This window comes from Haematobia irritans, chromosome 1 (assembly GCF_050003625.1).
Source record: "Haematobia irritans isolate KBUSLIRL chromosome 1, ASM5000362v1, whole genome shotgun sequence".
In the NCBI taxonomy this organism is placed as follows: domain Eukaryota; kingdom Metazoa; phylum Arthropoda; class Insecta; order Diptera; family Muscidae; genus Haematobia; species Haematobia irritans.
Window position 1 is genome coordinate 179,157,784 of NC_134397.1, and position 23,046 is coordinate 179,180,829.

The following is a 23,046-nucleotide window of genomic DNA, read 5'->3' on the forward strand; positions in this document are numbered from 1 at the left end:
AATTTCTATAGAATAAAGTTTTGACAAAATTTTCTATAGAAATAAAATTTTGAGTAAATTTTCTATAGAAATAAAATATTGACAAAATTTTCTATAAAAATAAAATATTGACAACATTTTCTATAGAAATAAAATTTTGGCTAAATTCTCTATAGAAATAAAATTTTGGCAAAATTTTCTATAGAAATAAAATTTTAACTAACTTTTCTAAAAAACTGAAATTTTAACATAATTTTCTTTAGAAATAAAATTTTAACAATATTTTTAATAGAAATAAAATTTTCACAAAAAATTCTATAGAAATAAAATATTGACAACATTTGCTATAGAAATAAAATATTGACAACATTTTCTATAGAAATAAAATTTTGGCTAAATTTTCTATAGAAATAAAATTTTGGCTAAATTTTCTATAGAAATAAAATTTTGGGTAAATTTTCTATAGAAATAAAGTATTGACAAAATTTTCTATAAAAATAAAATATTGACAACATTTTCTATAGAATAAAGTTTTGACAAAATTTTCTATAGAAATAAAATTTTGACTAACTTTTCTATAAAACTGAAATTTTGACAAAATTTTCTTTAGAAATAAAATTTTAACAATATTTTTAATAGAAATAAAATTTTCACCAAAAATTTCTATAGAAATAAAATATTGACAAAATTTTCTATAGAAATAAAATATTGACAACATTTGCTATAGAAATAAAATTTTGGCTAAATTTTCTTTAGAAATAAAATTTTGGCTAAATTTTCCATATAAATATAATTTTGACTAACTTTTCTATAAAACTGAAATTTTGACAAAATTTTCTATAGAAATAAAATTTTAACAATATTTTTTAATAGAAATAAAATTTTCACAAAAATTTCTATAGGAATAAAATTTTGAGTAAATTTTCTATAGAAATAAAATATTGACAAAATTTTCTATAGAAATCAAATATTGACAACACTTGCTATAGAAATACAATTTTGGCTAAATTTTCTTTAAAAATAAAATTGTGGCTAAATTTTCTATAGAAATAAAATGTTGACTATTTTTTCTATAAAACTGAAATTTGGACAAAATTTTCTTTAAAAATAAAATTTTAACAATATTTTTAATAGAAAACTTTCACAAAAATTTCTATAGAAATAAAATATTGACAACATTTTCTATAGAAATAAAATTTTGGCTAAATTTTCTATAGAAATAAAATTTTGACTTACTTTTCTATAAAACTGAAATTTTGACAAAATTTTCTTTAGAAATAAAATTTTAACAATATTTTTAATAGAAATAAATTTTTCACAAAAAATTCTATAGGAATAAAATTTTGACAAAATTTTCTGTAGAAATAAAATTTTGACGACATTTTCTATAAAATACAATTGTGACAAAATTTTCTATAGAAATAAAATTTTTTTACAGAAATAAAATTTTGACAACATTTTCTATAGAAATAAAATGTTGACAAAATTTTCTATAGAAATAAAATTTAGAGTAAATTTTCTATAGAAATAAAATGTTGACAAAATTTTCTATAGAAATAAAATTTTGACAAAACTTTTTTACAGAAATAAAATTTTTAGAACATTTTCTATAGAAATAAAATTTTGAAAACAAAAAAATTATAGAAATAAAATTTTGAAAAAAACAAAAATTGTACAGAATTAAAATTTCACAAAATTGTCTATAGAAATAAAAGTTTGGAAAAATGTTCTATAGAAATAAAATTTTGACAAAATTTTCTATAGAAATACAATTTTGAAAAAAAAAATCTATAGAAATAAAATATTGACAAAATTTTCTATAGAAATAAAATATTGACAACATTTTCTATAGAAATAAAATTTTGGCTAAATTTTCTATAGAAATAAAACTTTTCTATAAAACTGAAATTTTGACAAAATTTTTTTTAGAAATAAAATTTTAACAATATTTTTAATAGAAATAACATTTTCACAAAAATTTCTATAGAAATAAAAATTTGACAAAATTTTCTATCGAAGTAAATTTTTGGAAAAGTTTTAACTTTTAAATGACATTAATTTAATTTGGAAAAATGGTCCGCTGGTACGAATTTTGGTCCAATTTTGGAAAAGTGTAGGTCAAAAATAAAAATTCATTGTGGCAACGCTACTCTTAGCCTTGACAGTTGCTCTCTTAATAAAAGCAAGCAGGGTTATATCTTATATACAAAAATATCTTTACCCAATAAACACAAGCATTGGAGAAATGCTTATATTCAATAGGCTTTTAAATATTTTTTCAAAGAATTAGCTTAGAATTCAATTAGAGAAATTGTTGAGAAAATCGTGTTCTCAACAAAATACAGACATTACCCTCAACAGTAGAATTCAACAAGTTAGCAACAATTTCTCAACATCGTAGCAACAACTTTTCCAATTAAATTTAATTTTAATTCTTCAAACCCATTGGAAAATTTATTGAAGGCAAGCAATATGCAAGGCCATTTGAACTAATGTTGAAGATGGGATTCACTCAAATTGATATGGCGTTACCTACGAAAAATGTGTTTGTTGGGTATTCGGAGTCACATCAGTGCTGCCAAATGTTTTATATAAAATCTCCAATAAGTTGTACAATTAAAATTATAGTATATAAGGCACATTAGATGATATTGACTTGATCTTACCTGGTATACTGGTACCCAAAGCAACGAAACAAATGGCAGTGACGGCATCCTTAATGCCTAGTGTACAACCGAAATATGATGCTATATCACCGATAACGGCGGTAACTACACCAATGCAAAATATCGACACGACAAAACACAAATAACCGCCGGCAATATCTGAAATAAGACATAAAGATGGGATTAGAAATTTAAATTGCATAATTGTTATAGAAAAATTAGCAATTACTCTAGCTAAACTTTATATAATTAAATTTAATTGTTTTAACTTATTATTTATTTTAACAAAATTTTCTATAGAAATATAAAATTTTGACAATATTTTCTATAGAAATACAAAAATTTGACAATATTTTTCATAGAAATATAAAAATTTTACAACATTTTCTATAGAAATATAAAATTTTTAAAACAATTTCTATAGAAATATAAAATTTTCACAACATTTTCTATAGAAATATAAAATTTTAACAATGTTTTCCATAAAAATGTAAAATTTTGACAATGTTTTCTATAGAAATGTAAAGTTTTGACAAAATTCTCTACAGTAATAAAATTTTGCCAAAATTTTCTATAGAAATAAAATGTTGACAAACTTTTCTATAGAAATTTGACTATATTTTCTACAGAAATATAAAATTTTTAAAACATTTTCTGTAGAAATATAAAATTTTGACAATGTTTTCTATAGAAATAAAATTTTAAAAAAACTTGTCTACATAAATAAAGTTTTGACAAATTTTTCTAAAGAAATAAAATTTTGAAAAAAATATCCATAGAAATAATATTTTCACAAAATTTTCTATCGAAATAAAATTTTGACAAAATCTTCTCTAGAAATAACATTTTCTATAGAAATAAATAATATTTTGACAAAACTGTCAAAAGAAACAAAATTTTGACAAGATCTTCTCTGGAAATAATGTTTTGAAAAAATTATCAATAGAAATAAACTTTTGACAAAATTTTCTATAAAAATAAAATTTTGCCAAAATTTTCTATAGAAATAAAATGTTGACAAACTTTTCTATAGAAATTTGACAATATTTTCTACGGAATTACACAATTTTTACAACTTTTTCTATAGAAATAAAATATTTTGACAAAATTTTCTATAGAAATAAAATTTTGACAAAATTTTCTATAGAAATAAAGTTTTGACAAAAATTTCTACAGAAATAAAAATTTCTATAGAAATAAATAATATTTTGACAAAATTTTCAGTAGAAATAAAATGTTGACAAAATCTTCTCTAGAAATAATGTTTTGAAAAAATTATCTATAGAAATAAAATTTTGACAAAATTTTCTATAGAAATAAAATTTTGCCAAATTTTCTATAGGAATAAAATGTTGACAAACTTTTCTATAGAAATAAAATTTTGAAAAAATTATCCCTAGAAATAATATTTTGACAATATTTTCTATAGAAATAAAATTTGACAAAATTTTCAATAGAAATAAAATGTTGACAAGATCTTCTCTGGAAATAATGTTTTGAAAAAATTATCTGTAGAAATAAAATTTTGATAAAATTTTCTGAAATAAAATTGTGATAAAATTTTCTCTAGAAATAAAATTTTGACAAAATTTTCTATAGAAATAAAATTTTGACAAAATTGTATTTCTATAGAAAATTTTATCAAAATTTTATTTCTAGAGAAAATTTTATCAAAATTTTATTTCTATAGAAAAGTTTGTCAAAATTTTACATTTCTATAGAAAACATTGTCAAAATTTTATTTCCAGAAATTTGACAATATTTTCTACAGAAATACACAATTTTTACAACATTTTCTATAGAAATATAAAATTTTGACAAAATTTTCTATAGAAATAAAATTTCTATATAGAAATCTTCTCTAGAAATATAATTTTCTATAGAAATAAATAATATTTTGACAAAATTTTCAATAGAAATAAAATGTTGACAAAATCTTCTCTGGAAATAATGTTTTAAAAAAATTTCTATAGAAATAAAATTTTGACAAAATCTTCTCTGGAAATAATTTTTTGAAAAAAATTTCTATAGAAATAAAAATTGACAAAAATTTCAACAGAAATAAAATGTTGACAAGATCTTCTCTGGAAATAATGTTTTGAAAAAATTATCTATAGAAATAAAATTTTGACAAAATTTTTATGTAGAAATAAAATTGTGATAAAATGTTTTCTTGAAATAAAATTGTCATAAAATTTTCTCTAGAAATAAAATTTTGACAAAATTTCCTATATGAATAAAAATGTGACAAAATTTTCTATAGAAATAAAATGTTGACAAGATCTTCTCTGGAAATAATGTTTTGAAAAAATTATATATAGAAATAAAATTTTGACAAAATTTTCTAAAGAAATAAAATTTTGACAAAATTTTCTGTAGAAATAAAATTGTGATAAAATTTTCTCTAGAAATAAAATTTTGACAAAATTTCGTATATGAATAAAAGTTTGACAGAATTTCCATATAGAAATAAAATTTTGACAAAATTATATTTCTATAGAAAACTATGTCAAAATTTTATTTCCAGACAAAATTTTATCAAAATTTTATTTCTATAGAAAATTTTTAAAGTTTTTTTTTACAATTCTCTTCAAAATTTGGTAGATTATTTTTGACTAAAGTATTATTCCCCACTCAGTTACAGACACCCATAACAATTACTTAAAATTATACTAAATTTTAATATAATATCTGGTTTGAATGACACAACCTTGAAATACCTATCGGCGGCCTGTTTTTGTCTTGTCATTTTTGTCGACAACTGTGTGTGGACTACCGGGCCACTACCAATACAATCAATTGATGACTATGAGAATGGCGTGACTGTTATTTAATTTAGTAAAAAACACAATTCCACCATAATTCTGGTAGGAATGACTACGGCTCGAGTTCTTGTATTTAGCATTTTTCGTTATTATTACAATAAAAAACAAGTAAGGAAAGTCTAAAGTCGGGCGGGGCCGACTAAATTATACCCTGCACCACTTTGTAGATCAAAATTTTCAATACCATATCACATCCGTCAAATGTGTTGGGTGCTATATATTTCTACCTTTGTTTGTCCCAAATACATACATTTAAATATCACTCGATCTGGACAGAATTTGACAGACTTCTACAAAATCTATAGACTCAAAATTTAAGTCGGCTAATGCACTAGGGTGGAACACAATGTTATGTTAGTAAAAAAATATGGGAAACATTTAAATCTGAAGCAATTTTAAGGAAACTTCGCAAAAGTTTATTTATGATTTATCGCTCGATATATATGTATTAGAAGTTTAGGAAAATTAGAGTCATTTTTACAACTTTTCGACTAAGCAGTGGCGATTTAACAAGGAAAATGTTGGTATTTTGACCATTTTTGTCGAAATCAGAAAAACATATATATGGGAGCTATATCTAAATCTCAACCGATTTCAATCAAATTTCGCACACATGACTATATTACTAATTGTACTCCTAGTGCAAAATTTCAACCAAATTGGGCCAAAACTCTGGCTTCTGGGGCCATATAAGTCCATATCGGGCGAAAAATATATATGGAAGCTATATCTAAATCTGAACCGATTTCAATCAAATTAGGCACACACGACTATACTACCAATTGTACTCCTTGTGCAAAATTTCAAGCTAATCGGGATAAAACTCTGGCTTTTGGGTCCATATAAGTGCATATCGGGCGAAAGATATATATGGGAGCTATCTCTAAATCTGAATCGATTTCAACCAAATTTGGCATGCATAGCTATAATGTTAAATCTACTCCCTGTGCAAAATTTCAACCGAATTGGGCCAAAGCTCTGACTTTTAGGACCATATTAGTCCATATCGGGCGAAAGATATATATGGGAGCTATATCTAAATCTCAACCGATTTCAATCAAATTTTGCACACATGACTATACTACCATTGTACTCTTAGTGCAAAATTTCAACCAAATTTGGCCAAAAATCTGGCTTCAGGGGCCATATAAGTCCATATCGGGCGAAAGATATATATGGGAGCTACATCTAAATCTGAACCGATTTCAATGAAATTTTGCACACTTGACTATACGACTAAGTGTTATGTTTGTAAAAAATTTCAAGCAAATCGGTATAAAACTCTGGCTGCTGGGTCCATATTAGTGCATATCGGGCGAAAGATATATATGGGAGCTATATCTAAATCTGAACCGATTTCTTCCAAAATCAATAGGGTTCTATTCTGACTCAAATTAGGAACATGTGCCAAATTTGAAGGCGATTGGACTTAAATTGCGACCTAGACTTTGATCACAAAAATGTGTTCACAGACAGACGGACGGAGGGACGGACGGAGGGACGGACGGAGGGACGGACGGACATGGTTATATCGACTCAGGGACCCACCCTGAGCATTATTGCCAAAGACACCATGTGTCTACCTCGTCTCCTTCTAGGTGTTACAAACATATGCACTAACTTATAATACCCTGTTCCACAGTGTGGCGCAGGGTATAAAAAAAAAAAAAAAACAAAAATACAGAAGGAAGAACAAAATAAATTTAAAAATGCAAAATAGAAAAGATCGAACAACATAAGTCACTAAGACATGGGTCACTCAATATAGGAAGGGTGCAAAAATTTTGATGGTCATGTCGGTGGTATTATGAACATCAACAAGAACCAAAAAAAAAATCAAAGAACGAAGAACGAAGCCTAACAACAGGTGTTATCAAGTCAAAGTGTATGGTACATTATTCTTTATATTTGTTGTATAGGTTGTTTATTTTAAATATTATAGAATTTTATAATAAATTTGCCAACAGTGATATCAGTTCAGCTTACTCTGAGGTTAATAAAGATTAACGGAACCCTTAAATGTGCACTGCATCTTTTAAGATACAACCAGAAAAAAATTCTTACGTCTTCAAATTTTGACCGAATTTTGGCTAATTTCAGATAATTTTAACTAAACAGTATTGAAAACGCTGACATCACGCCGATATCACAAAAATAAGTAAAAGTTTTTCTACAAATTCAAGACTATTTATTAAAGGATTAAAAATTAAATTTAAATTTTAAAATAATACATTTCAAATCACAAACCCTAAAGATTAGAAATAATGAATTAAAAATATAAATTGGTATTTATAATTAAAAATTTTTACATTATAAAATATAAATTAAGAAAATTATACATTAAAAATTTGAAATTACAATTAATATTTTTTTAAATTATTAATTTATATTTAGACGTCAAAGCTTAAAATTACAAATAATGAATTAAAATTATAAATTGCAATTTATAATTTACAACTAGTACATTAGAAAACATAAATTAAGAAATCAAAAATTATAAATTAAAAATTGTAAATTGTTAATTTTAAATTCAAAATACTAAATAATTAAGTTTATTTTTATTATTGTAAATATATCGTATTATAAATTATAAAATAGCGAAATGTTCATTTTACTATACTGTCTTTAGTGATATTGAGATTGTTACTGAGAATACATACTTTAAAAGTATATTTCCTTAAATGTAAATGAATCGTGGATATTAATTATATATATGTATATTATTATAAATTATAAAATTGCGAAATGTTAATTTTACTGTACTGTCTTTAGTGATATTGATATTGTTACTGAGAATACATACTTTAAAAGTATATTTCCTTAAATGTAAATGAATCTTGGATAGATAATATTCTAAAAATTCCCTGTCATTGACTAAATTATTATTTCAAGTTATTAATTTATAATTAAAAGTTGTAAATTTTAAATTATAAATAATAATTGATTATAAATTTGTATACCCTGCGCCACACTGTGGAACAGGGTATTATAAGTTAGTGCATATGTTTGTAACACCCAGAAGGAGACGAGATAGACACATGGTGTCTTTGGCAATAATGCTCAGGGTGGGTCCCTGAGTCGAAAATCGGTTCAGATTTAAATATAGCTCCCATATATATCTTTCGCCCGATATGCACTAATATGGACCCAGCAGCCGGACTTTTATACCGATTTGCTTGAAATTTTGTACAAACATAACACATAGTCGTATAGTCAGGTGTGCAAAATTTTATTGAAATCGGTTCAGATTTAGATATAGCTCCCATATGTATCTTTCGCCCGATATGGACTAATATGGTCCTAAAAGCCAGAGTTTTGGCCCAATTTGGTTTGGCCCAATTTGGGAGTAGATTTAGCATTGTAGCTATGCGTGCCAAATTTGGTTGAAATCGATTCAGATTTAGATATAGATCCCATATATATCTTTCGCCCGATATGCACTTATATGGACCCAGAAGCCAGAGTTTTATCCCGATTAGCTTGAAATTTTGCACAAGGAGTACAATTGGTAGTATAGTCATGTGTGCCAAATTTGATTGAAATCGGTTCAGATTTAGATATAGCTTCCATATATATTTTTCGCCCGATATGGACTTATATGGCCCCAGAAGCCAGAGTTTTGGCACAATTTGGTTGAAATTTTGCACTAGGAGTACAATTGGTAGTGTAGTCATCTGTGCCAAATTTGATTGAAATCGGTTGAGATTTAGATATAGCTCCCATATATATGTTTTTCTGATTTCGACAAAAATGGTCAAAATACCAACATTTTCCTTGTATAATCGTCACTGCTTAGTCGAAAAGTTGTAAAAATGACTCTAATTTTCCTAAACTTCTAAAACATATATATGGAGCGATAAATCATAAATAAACTTTTGCGAAGTTTCCTTAAAATTGCTTCAGATTTAAGTGTTTCCCATATTTTTTTACTAACATTGTGTTCCACCCTTGTGCATTAGCCGACTTAAATTTTGAGTCTATAGATTTTGTAGAAGTCTATCAAATTCTGTCCAGATCGAGTGATATTTAAATGTATGTATTTGGGACAAACCTTTATATATAGCCCCCAACACATTTGACGGATGTGATATGGAATCGAAAATGTATATCTAGAAAGTGGTGCAGGGTATAATATAGTCGGCTCCGCCCGAGTTTAGACTTTCCTTACTTGTTTATTATAAATTTATCACTTTATAAATTTTAATTTTTCAGTTATAAATTACAAATTTTACAAAAATGTAAAATTTTAATTTTCATTTCCATAAGTTTAAATGGAATCCTTGAAATAGAAGGTATTCTAAAATCTTCCTCTCATTACCCATAAGGGAATAACAATGAAGATATCAAACATTCTTTGAGATAAGTGACAAAAGTTTGATAGGCATGCATAAATGTCCGCCTTACCCATTCGAATAGGATGCATGCATTATTGAGGCAAATGGTGGCATTGTTGTCGAGTCATATCACCCATTATGGAATATTATAGGTGAGGCAATGTGACTGCCAAGAAAACGTGTCAAGGTGATGGGATAACAATGTTGTGATGGATTTGATCATTTTCCCTGTTGTGGGAGTAGAGGAAGACCGACATACGAGTATAACAGATGATATTTTGGATTATAAGAAATCAGCATATGACAACAACTGCATATGGGATATAAGTAAGCTAACAATTTTAACTAAGTGGAGTGGAATTAATAGCTGGTATAAAATTTTACAGACTTGCCAATGGACATAACGTTGTGGGCATGATTTTTGTATTGATTCCGAGTCAAGGAAGCGGAGAATTGAAGTAAGGATACATTTAAGACACAATTCTCTTTTACTTGATTCTAGGAAACAAATTGTATTTGTTTTTCTTCATGTTTTATCAAAGTCTTTTACAAACGTATTAATGACAACCAAAACTACCATGGTCTGCCGTGGGAGGTCTCTCTATAGTTTACCACTGACCGGCCAATTGCCTTATAAAGGGTGATTCTTTTGAGGTTAGGATTTTCATGCATTAGTATTTGACAGATCACGTGGGATTTCAGACATGGTGTCAAAGAGAAAGATGCTCAGTATGCTTTGACATTTCATCATGAATAGACTTACTAACGAGCAACGCTTGCAAATCATTGAATTTTATTACCAAAATCAGTGGCAGAAAATCCGCTTTTTTATCGACAAATTTTGTTCAGCGATGAGGCTCATTTCTGGTTGAATGGCTACGTAAATAAGCAAAATTGCCGCATTTGGAGTGAAGAGCAACCAGAAGCCGTTCAAGAACTGCTCATGCATCCCGAAAAATGCACTGTTTGGTGTGGTTTGTACGCTGGTGGAATCATTGGACCGTATTTTTTCAAAGATGCTGTTGGACGCAACGTTACGGTGAATGGCGATCGCTATCGTTCGATGCTAACAAACTTTTTGTTGCCAAAAATGGAAGAACTGAACTTGGTTGATATGTGGTTTCAACAAGATGGCGCTACATGCCACACAGCTCGCGATTCTATGGCCATTTTGAGGGAAAACTTCGGAGAACAATTCATCTCAAGAAATGGACCGGTAAGTTGGCCACCAAGATCATGCGATTTGACGCCTTTAGACTATTTTTTGTGGGGCTACGTCAAGTCTAAAGTCTACAGAAATAAGCCAGCAACTATTCCAGCTTTGGAAGACAACATTTCCGAAGAAATTCGGGCTATTCCGGCCGAAATGCTCGAAAAAGTTGCCCAAAATTGGACTTTCCGAATGGACCACCTAAGACGCAGCCGCGGTCAACATTTAAATGAAATTATCTTCAAAAAGTAAATGTCATGGACCAATCTAACGTTTCAAATAAAGAACCGATGAGATTTTGCTAATTTTATGCGTTTTTTTTAAAAAAAAGTTATCAAGCTCTTAACAAATCACCCTTTATGTAGTCAACAAGGTTTATTTGTCCGCACCCCAAGTGCTGCCGGCAAGCGACTTGAGGACCTTGTTTCTACCGCGGAGCTTATCACAAATTGCAGTGGCATGGGCGGACGATTTAAAAAGGCTGTCGAATGAGAATCTTGGGGTAATTTCTGGTCGGAATTATTTCGCCGTCGGCTCAGAAATTCAACTGCCTGCGTATTTCCGCCGTTCATGTAGTGAATAGTGTGGCTGAGGATTTGGTGGGAGATATCATCAATTTTTTTGCAGTGGAATAACTGGTAAGATCAGTGAGGTAGACGTTCAATCGATTGCAAATGTTATCAACAATGGGCCCGGATGCTATGATTGTACAACGTCCGCATATGATACAATCTGGACGCCGTCAGGAGGGGGTGAAATCGAGGACAGGGAGAGATTAAACAGTGCCGGAGATAGCACCCCAACCAGGGGAACTCCCTGCTTAACTCTACGGGGTTTTGACTTCTTGTCCCTGAATTCCACGTCCGCACAGATAATTCAGAACCCAACGCTTGGTTCCTGGCGGTAGGGACGTATTCTCGATGTCTTGGAATAGTGCGGCATGGCTGACCGTATCGAATGCCGTCGAGAGGTCAAGCGCTACGAGGACCGTCCTATGACATGGCTGATTGAGTCCCATATTAATATGTGCTGAAATGGCATGCAAGGCTGTCGTCGTACTATGTACCTTACGGAATCCATGTTGATGGTGGGCAGCTGGAAAATTCTCCACAAGGCTGGGGAGCTGTAGTCCCTCAGGTGTCCCACGGCGGCGGGTTCTTCGTACCGGATTGACCCGATGGTTTCTACCCATTGGCCAGCGGCTGCCACATCAGTGTATGTGTTGTTTCGTCCGTGTTAAGTGCTCATTGTGCTGCTTGTTGTTCCCTGATACATTGTTTAGGGGTTTGTTCCCGGGTGCGTGTCTCCTCCACTGAGTTTCTTGAATCTAGAGATCTATCACGAAGTTTTTCGTATCTATATTTCCACCACCTAGTTCCCACGGCGGCGGGTTCTTCGTACCGGATTTACCCGATGGATTCTACCCATTGGACAGCGGCTGCCACATCAGTGTATGTGTTGTTTCGTCCGTGATAAGTGCTCATTGTTCTGCTTGTTGTACCCTGATACATTGTTTAGGGGTTTGTTCCCGGGTGCGTGTATCCTCCACTGAGTTTCTTGAATCTTGAGATCTATCACGGAGTTTTTCGTATCTATATTTCCACCACCTAGTTCTTCCGATCTACAGTTTCATCACTGAGTTCTTCAGACTTACAATTCCACCGCCTATTTGTTCATACACCACTGAATTTTTCCAGCACTTCAGACTTTCGGAATTACAGTTCCCACGTAAGTATAGTAACATTTTCAAATCTTGGAGTCGGCGAACCAAGCGCCCATATTCCTTAAGGTGTGGGCTTTTGGTAGCACGTGAACCAAATTTGACATCTTGAATATTGGTTGCCCTTTTGTACTCCCACTATAAATGCTGAAATCTTCTGATGGTACATAATACTGCAGTATCAGTTGAAAACTCTTTCAGTGAGGTAGTACTGCACATCACTCCCCATCACCATCACTCCCCATTGTAGTAAGGTAAATCGTACCAACTATAATACATCCGGAAGTAATCTTCTGAAAGAATTATACTTTGCAGTATCGATTTCAGATGGGGCATTACAACAATATTACGCCTGATCCGTAATAACAGTCTGTACAGAACAAAACCAAAATTCCATCCTGAATCAAATTTTTGTATTAAGTGCAGATAGACGACCTAAGACCAACATCATTCGGGAAGCATTCAGAAAAGATAGCTCGCTTCCAAGCGCTGGTTTGCAACATGTCCTTGAGGATACCTAAAGTCTTAGGAGCTCATTCAATTATAACTATGACGTTCAAAGGCATCCAAAGTAATAAAAATTCAGAGTGGGTCTACGCCAGTAAGTGTCTGAGGTTTTATGCTACAAAGAAGTCTTTCAAGCTAATGTAGACGGCCAGATAACACTGAACTGGATTCACGGCGAAAAGCAACAATTTTGGTAATATTACCAAGTTTTTTGTATCAGTGAAATACAACATAGAAAATCGACCATGTTGTTGGTCTTAACCCACAAGAATCCTTTTACTCTTCAATTGTTAAAAAAACCTCACAATAATCTTTTTTGAAATTTGCTTGAAAACAAAAACTTACCTGTTGGTGGGATGAATGCAAATAGGATTTTCCAGAATAATGTTAAGAAATGCATCACATAATCGAAACATGATGGCGATGCAGCCATACCATCTTCACCTTCTTCGCCTTCATCATCGCCTATATATAGAGAATGAAAACGGAAACCAAAACATAAATTCTCCATTCCAATTTTCCGATTTCTCCATCATGGATAATGAGTTTTCAATGTTAACTTCACTTACCGGCAGTCACTGTGAGTGCTTCAATGAATTGCTCCTTCCATGAGGATGTACCAATCACCAGAGATGCATTGGCTCTTTGTACAAGTTTGTCTACAGTATTCTGAAAAGAATGAAGAGGAAAAACAAAATTAATATGGATGATAGAACACAAAATCGACATGAAATGCATTGAAATGAAATGATAATGCAATTAACTTCAAAGAGCAAAAAAACAAGAGTGAATTTTTTTTTATTGGAGTTCATGGTTTTGAGAATATATCTCATATACTCGTATTTGATTAAATTGCATATTACCATCACGCTGTGATGTGGTCATAGAATTCAGGGTATATCGAGTGGAAGAGTCTAGAAAAACGCAAAAAAAAAAAAAAAACAAGTAAGTAAAGTAGAAAGTCGGGCGGGGCCGACTATATCATACTCTAAACCACCCTTACTGAATTAGTAATCATAAACATTTGTGTGGTAACATTGATATAGGTCTGGGAGATAAACCGCAGTTGCATATTTAAGAAAACTAAGTGTACATGTTTATGGGTGATTTGTCTCAATCTGACTATAGCTCATAGTCAATGTTGCCAGGGAAATTGTTCGGTTTACCCTACAAGGACAAAACAGTTCCCTACTTTCCCATACAATTTTCCCTACAATATTTTTCGTTACATTTAAAAAATTTTACAAAACAAAAATGGTTGTAAGTACTTTATTATCTTAAAACATGAATATGCAATGTATATAACTTAGAATATTAATTTGTATTACCACCACGGTTGCCACAGTTGGTAGAATTCTACCCAAAATAGTAATCTTTTTTTGTTAAATCTCTATAAAAATAAAATTTTGACAATCAATTCTATAAAACTATAATTTTGAGAAAAAATTCTATAGAAATAAAATTTTGAGAAATTTTTTTATAGAAATAATATTTTGAAAAAAATTTCTATAGAAATACAATTTAGACAAAATTTTCTATAGAAATAAAATATTGACAAAATTTTCTACAGGAATAATTTGTGATTTGTCTCAATCTGACTATAGCTCATAGTCAATGTTGCCAGGGAAATTGTTCGGTTTACCCTACAAGGACAAAAAAGTTCCCACTTTCCCATACAATTTTCCCTACAATATTTTTCGTTACATTTAATAAATTTTACAAAACAAAAATGGTTGTAAGTACTTTATTATCTTAAAACATGAATATGCAATGTATATAACTTAGAATATTAATTTGTATTACCACCACGGTTGCCACAGTTGGTAGAATTCTACCCAAAATAGTAATCTTTTTTTGTTAAATCTCTATAAAAATAAAATTTTGACAATAAATTCTATAAAAATATAATTTTGAGAAAAAATTCTATAGAAATAAAATTTTGAGAAATTTTTTTTATAGAAATAATATTTTGAAAAAAATTTCTATAGAAATACAATTTTGACAAAATTTTCTATAGAAATAAAATATTGACAAAATTTTCTACAGGAATAAAGTTGTAACAAAAATTTATATAGAAATATTTGTTTGGTAGATTTGTGGTAGTCTTCAAATTTTGTTAGATTTTTTTTTGCACGAGTGGTAACTGTTGTTACCACACATTGTTAAAGATCAAGCCTTGCCGGCTCTAATTTCCTCCTCTAGAGCCACCAAAATGTAAAAATTATTACAAATTGTGTTGAGTGAAAATATCCCTACATTGTGGCCCTACGTCCCTACAAGACGCTAAATATTAGAAAAAACCCTACATATAGGGAATTTCCCCTACTTCTATCAACACTGGCTGTGTTGATATTGCACCTACGGAGTTAGTTTGCCACTAATATTGAGTCCATTATTAAAAAAGAGAAAATTGTTCAATTAGTGTGGGTAATAAATCCAAATTTGTAAGAAGCGAGCAATATTCTTATGTAAGAGCTACAAGTACGTGTAAATACGATCGGCTAGTACATCAAAATTTTAAGTTTGATTGGTTAATAAATAAGAGTACTATGGCCAAATTTGGGAAAATAGAGCGATGCATATATATGGAAGCTATATCTAAATCTAAACCAATTTGCATAATATTTTGCGGGTTTGATTAATACCACAGACTGTTACCTTGTGCAAAATTTGAGTACGATTACGTAATAAATGAGGCCTCTATGGTCTGAGCTGCATTTTTCCATACAATACATATACTTTCGAAAGTAGCCGTGACCATAGAGTATCTGAGTCATGTAATACGTCAATTCTCCATATCTTCACTCTCGCCATAATTGAAAATCCTAGTGTCCATATGCCTCCATCATTCTGACCATTTATCCTTTGCCTCTTGTTGGAGTAGCTAAGCCTCCTCTTTTCACAAATAAAAATATTGAAATCAAACTTGACATCTTTTATCTACACGGGTCTTGCAAATATAAAATTTTTGTGACGAACCATGTCCGTCGCGAGATGTTACCAAAGTGGGAAATGATAGCAACCTAAATATTAGGACAAGCAAGTTACACTATATTAAGGACAAATTTCTTTTGAAAGAAGACAAACAATAAAAGAAAACACAAAATCTTTGCTTAATATTTTTGTCATTAAATTTAGGACAGAAAGTTGAATTAATCCATTCTCTGTCATTGTACTCGCTTCAGTACAGAAAATTGGCAACATCTCGCAGAAATTTGTTTATAAATGAAATTAGGCAACGTTTCTTTTTGTTTTTTATGTTTTTTTGTTTTTATTTTTTTTAATATTTTTTAACTAAAGTTAAGTGTAGATATATAAATTTTTTATTTTTATTTTATTTTAAATAGTCTTGGCGTATAATGGGTTAAGGCATTTTTTGCCTAAAATTGAAGTAAACAAATTATGAAATTGGTGGAAAAGTCGATTTGGAAGATGACTAAACTTGAATTTTTTTGAGCTTTTCTAGAGTTTTGGTTTGATTGCATAAAATTCCAATGCCTACATATCTCCATGGAAAAAATTATGAACAATAAAATTTATTTAAATTTGTGGAATATCGTTAATTTTGGGCAACCATTTAATTAATCAGTATCTGTGTATCGTTGTATATTCAGAGACAAAGCAAATTGCCTTTGATCAGCTTCACTTTTTATTTTCGTATCCCCATCCTCATTAAAATTTCCCTTTAGATTTGTGTGTTTGTTTGTTGTTTTGTGTGTACTAAAACATTTATTGGCTAAATAATTGACAGATTCGTTTTGAACAAAATGAGAGTTCAACTGTTAACAAACAAGCAAGCCAATCGGGTTAATGAGACATGAAACTGACATTCTTAACAATCCCAATTGAGATAATCAACATGACCTGCGTTTATAGTCTGCCATTGTCACAATAATGGCGACCCATGTCTGTATTCCGCTTTACGATGCAAATTTTTATTTAATGGTTATTGACATTTTGTTTTGTGACAACTTGACCATTGTAGTCTGTTACGCATAGATTGTATTAAAGGCAAGTTAATGTGGTTTGTGCTAATTTCATAAATTTTTTCTTGCATTTTAAACAGAGCATAATAGTATGAGGTTAATTGTCGGTTTATAATTCCATTTGTCAATTGAGAAAGAAAGACAGGAATTCATAACATTTTTATTTCAAAAAAATCTTTTTACACTTCAAGTGAAACCTTTTTTAAATCAAATGAAACCTTTTTGAACTAAAATAAAACATTTTACAATCAAAAAGAAACCTTTTTAAAAACAAATGAAATCGTTTAGAAACCTTCTGAAACCTCTTAAATTTCACCTTTTACATTGCAAGTGAAACCTGTTTTAAATCAAATTAAACCGTTTTAAAATAAAAAAAATTCTTTGACAAACCAAATGAAACCTTGCAATTAAAACAAAATATTTTTAATTTAACCCTTAATTGCACAATGACATCGATTCGTCCGAAAAAATATATAATATGCAAAATATGCAAAAGAAGATAAACTGCATACCACATTTTTTTTTAATTTAATAATATTGTGTTTTTTTTTTTTTTTTTTAATAGTGGATGTATATTAAAAATTACATTGCGAATTAAAGTTTTTTACCAACATTACTTTCATCTCTGGTAAATATTATTTAACTTCCAATTTGTGGTTTTTTGAATTTTTGGCCATAATTTGATTTTTGTTTTGACTGCAGATTATTCATAAGTACAACAAATTTTCCAGAAAACCATATTTTTAGAAATAGCGCTATGTCGTATTAAATACAACAAACTTAATTTCATAGAATTAGGTCAACATTTTAAGACGTACGAATTTTTCTCGGGTTGTATCTTAAAAGATACAGTGCACATTTATCAAATTGAAACTTTTTAAATTACATTTTTTTTATTTTGTTTTTTAAATAAAGTCATTTTAAAATTAAACGACATTATTACAAATCAAATGGAACTTTTTACATTATGAATTAAATCTTTTTTCAAATAAAGCGAAATTATTTGCATTTCAAATAAAATTTAACCAATAGGGGAAAACTCTGTTTGTTAAATTTATTTGGGCAAATCCCTTTAGACTGCATGTTGGTTGGATGGATAGAACTAATTGACTGTATGAACTCTAGTTTTTACAGAGGTAAAAAATTTCAGAATCGCTGGGCCAAGTGTATAGAGTTAAAAGGAAATAGTTTGTCATTTTTTAAATACTTATCATATCATACGCATATATAGGACAGCCTGAAAGTATGTTACAGTTTAAAGGTAAATTTTTTAATGAATGCCCTGTTCCCATATCTAATACGAAAGCTATCTTTTATATTCCCAATCAATTCCAAAAATTGATTCTTCTATTTCGAATGGCAAGTCACTCCATATTTTGCTGTAGTAATGGAATAGCTGTTATGAAAAAAGTAAACCCATTTTTAAAATGTTTATGAATATTAGGCCAAAGTAAAATAAAAAAGTAAAGTAAAATAAAAATTGAAAACCGATGTATTCTCATAAGCGAAACGAACTTTCCAAAGAAGCGAAGTTTATATATGAAAAACCAAAATTTTATTTCTGTAGAAAATTTTGTAAAATTTTTATTTTACTAGATAATTTTATTTATATAGAAAATGATGTCAAAATGTTATTTCTATATAAAATGTTGTCAAAATTTTATTTCTATAGAAAATTTTGTCGAAATTTTATTTTGTCAAAATTTTGTTAAATTTTTATTTCTATAAAAAAAGTTTGTCAAAATTTTATTTCGATAGAAAATTTTGTCCAAATTGTATTTCTATAGAAACTTGTGTCAATTTTTTATTTATATAGAAAATTTTGTCAAAATTTTATATCTATACAAAAATTTCTCACAATTTTATTTCTATACAACATTTTTTCAAGATTTTATTTCTATAGAATTTTTTTTAATGTTATTTCTATAGAAAATTTTGTCAAAATTTGATTTCTATAGAAAACTTTGTCAAAGTTTAATTTGTATAGAAAATGTTGTCAAAATTTTATTTCTATTTTTGTCAAAATTTTATTTCTATAGAAAATTTTGTGAAAATTTTATTTCTATGCAAAATTTTCTCTAACGTTTATTTCTATAGAAAATGTTCTCAAATTTTTATTTCTATAGAAAATTTTCTTAAAATTTTATTTCTATAGAAAATTTTCTTAAAATTTTATTTCTATAGAAAATTTTCTTAAAATTTTATTTCTATACAAAATTTTGTCAAAATTTTATTTCTATACAACATTTTTTCAAAATTTTATTTCTATAGAAAATTTTGTCAGAATTTTATTTCTTATAGAAAAATTTGTCTAAACCTTATTTCTATAGAAAATTGTGTCAAAATTAGACTTCTATAGAAAATGTTGTCAACATTTTATTTACATAGAAAATATTGTCAAAATTTTATATCTATCGAAAATTTTTTCAAAATTTTATTTCTTTAGCAAATTTTGTCAAAATTTTATTTCTATAGAAAATTTTGTTGCAATTTCTATAGAAAATTTAAGCAAAATGTTATTTTTTATAGAAAATTTTGTCAAAAGTTTATTTCTATAGAGAATTTTGTCACAATTTTATTTCTATAGAGAATTTTGTCAAAATTTTATTTCTATAGAAAATTTTATTTCTACAGATATTTATATTTTTATAGAAAATTTTCTAAAAATTGTATTTCTATGGAAAATGTCAAAATTTTATTTATATAGAATATTTTGTCAAAATTTTATTTCTATAGAAAAATTTTTCAAAATTTTATTTCTATAGAAAATTTTTTCAAAATTTTATTTTTATAGAAAATTTTTTCAAAATTTTATTTCTTATTGACCATTTTGTCAAAATTTTATTTCTGTAGAAAATTTAGTCAAAATTTTATTTCTGGTAGAAAATTTTGTCAAAGTTTAATTTGTATAGAAAATGTTGTCAAAATTTTATTTCTATTTTAGTCAAAATTGTATTTCTATAGAAAATTTTGTCAAAATTTTATTTTTTTACAAAATTTTCTCAAAATTTTATTTCTATACAACATTTTTTCAAAATTTTATTTCTATAGAAAATTTTGTCAGAATTTCATTTCTTATAGAAAATTTTGTCTAAATCTTATTTCTATAGAATATTGTTTCAAAATTTGATGTTGTCAACATTTTATTTATATAGAAAATATTGTCAAAATTCTATAGAAAATTTTTCCAAAATTTTATTTCTATAGAACATTTAGTCAAAATTTTATTTCTATAGAAAATTTAGTCAAAATGTTATTTCTTATAGAAAATTTTGTCCAAATTTAAGCTACATTTGTAGTTTATGGTTTTAAGCTTCAATAAAAACAACAACAATGCTTAAAGAACAAAACCAACAATAACAAAACAAAAAGAATGGAAATTTCATTTCTATAGAGAATTTTGTCAAAATTTTATTTCTATAGAAAATTTTATTACAATTTTATTTTTACAGATAGTTATTTATATAGAACATTTTGTCAAAATTTTATTTCTATAGAACATTTTTTCAAAATTTTATTTCTATAGAAAATTTTTTAAAAATTTTATTTCTTATTGACAATTTAGTCAAAATTTTATTACTATAGAGAATTTTTTCAAAATTTGGTTTCTATAGTAAATTTTGCCAAATTTGATTTCTATAGAAAACTTTGTCAAAGTTTAATTTCTATAGAAAATGTTGTCAAAATTTTATTTCTATAGAAAATTTTGTCAAAATTTTATTTCTATAGAAAATTTTGTCAAAATTTTATTTCATATAGAAAATTTTGTCAAAAATTTTTTTATAGAAAATTTTGTTACAATTTTATTTCTATAGATATTTTTATTTTTATAGAAAGCATTATTTCTATAGACAATTTTGTCAAAATTTTATTTCTATACAAAATTTACTCAAAAATTTTATTTCCCTACGACATATTTCAAAATTTTATTTCTATAGAAAATTTTGACAGAATTTTATTTCTTATAGAAAATTTTGTCTAAATTTTATTTCTATAGAAAATTTAGTCAAAATGTTATTTCTGTAGAAAATTTAGTCAAAATGTAATTTCTTATAGAAAATTTTGTCAAAATTTTATTTCTATAGAGAATTTTGTCAAAATTTTATTTCTATAGAAAATTTTGTTACAATTTTATTTCTATAGAAAAAATGTCAAAATTTTATTTATATAGAAAATTTTATTTCTTATAGCCAATTTTGTCAAAATTTTATTTCTATAGAAAATTTAGTCAACATTTTATTTCTTATAGAAAATTTTGTCAAAATTTTATTTCTTATAGAAATTTTGTCAAAATTTTATATCTATAGAAAATTTTGTAACAATTTTAATTCTATAGATATTTTTAGTTTTATAGAAAATTTTCTGAAAATTTTATTTCTATAGAAAATTTTCTCAAAATTTTATTTCTATAGAAAATTTTCTCAAAATTTTATTTGTATAGAAAATTTTCTCAAAATTTTATTTCTACACAACATTTTTTCAAAATTTTATTTCTATAGAAAATTTTGTCAGAATTTTATTTCTTATAGAAAATTTTGTCTAAATCTTATTTCTTGCAAATTTGGTTGCAATTTTATTTCTATAGAGAATTTTGTCAAAATTTTATTTCTATTGAAAATTGTGTTACAATTTTATTTCTATAGAAAATGTCTAAATTTTATTTATATAGAATATTTTGTCAAAATATATAGAAATTTTTTTCAAAATTTTATTTCTATAGAAAATTTTTTCAAAATTTTAGTTCTTATTTGACAATTTAGTCAAAATTTTATTTCTGTAGAAAATGTAGTCAAAATTTTATTTCTGGTAGAAAATGTTGTCAATTTTTTTTTCTTATAGAAAATTTTGTCAAAATTTTATTTCTATAGAGCATTTTGTCAAAATTTGGTTTCTGTAGTAAATTTTGCCAAATTTTATTTCTATAGACAACTTTGTCATATTTGTCAAAATTGTATTTCTATACAAAATTGTGTCAAAATTTTATTTATATAAAAATTTTTTTTCTATAGAAATTTTTGTCAAATTTTTATTTCTTATAGACAATTTTGTCAGACAACTTTGTTACAATTGTATTTCTATAGATATTTTTATTTTTATAGAATATTTGCTGAAAATTTTATTTCTATAGAAAATTTTCTCAAAATTCAATTTTAAAGAGACTGTTAACCAAATTTTCTCAAAATTTTATTTCTATAGAAAATTTTCTCAAAATTTTATTTCTATAGAACTTTTTTTCAAAATTTTATTTCTATAGAATTTTTTTTCAAAATTTTTTTTTTTCTATAGAAAATTTTGTATAATTTTTTTCTATAGAAAATTTTGTATAATTTTTTTTCTATAGAAAATTTTGTATTTCTATATAGAATTTTGTCAAACTTTTTGTTCTATAGAATATTTTGTCAAAATTTTATTACTATAGAAAATTTTCTCAAAAATTTTATTTTTATAGGAGATTTTGTCAAAATTTTATTTCTATAGAAAATTTTGTTAAACCCAACCTCGTTATCGGAAGAGAAAACATCTATTATTCTTCCTCTTATACGAACACTAATGAAACCCCCTTCAATCAAAAGAAAAACTTTACTGACAACAATTTTCTCATTCTATGTCCCCGACATGTTCTTTAAAATTTTATCTCCAAGGATAGAAGGAAAAAAGTTAATGTTTTTGACATTGGGTTATCATAAGATTAATTTATTTGAATGACTTGTAGATATCCGTGTTGAAGATGACACGTTTTTCACACATTCATATGTTACAGCAATCGAGCTATTCGTAAATTTACACACATAAATCCAGCATATATGGGAACTGGAAAT

General features: G+C 27.2%; 1 protein-coding gene across 8 annotated transcripts in view; it reads right to left on the reverse strand.

Annotated features, from left to right (window-relative positions):
- The window catches only part of Calx (sodium/calcium exchanger 3), a 640,265-nt gene that overhangs the window by 12,687 nt on the left and 604,532 nt on the right, over window positions 1–23,046 (reverse strand). For all 8 annotated transcript variants that reach the window (XM_075292192.1, XM_075292193.1, XM_075292195.1 and 5 more), the window contains 3 exons: window positions 13,811–13,910; window positions 13,587–13,706; window positions 2,646–2,804 (listed from right to left, as the gene is read on the reverse strand). In XM_075292192.1, coding sequence (XP_075148307.1) covers window positions 2,646–2,804; window positions 13,587–13,706; window positions 13,811–13,910 — 379 coding nt within the window. The remainder of the gene's footprint in view (window positions 1–2,645; window positions 2,805–13,586; window positions 13,707–13,810; window positions 13,911–23,046) is intronic.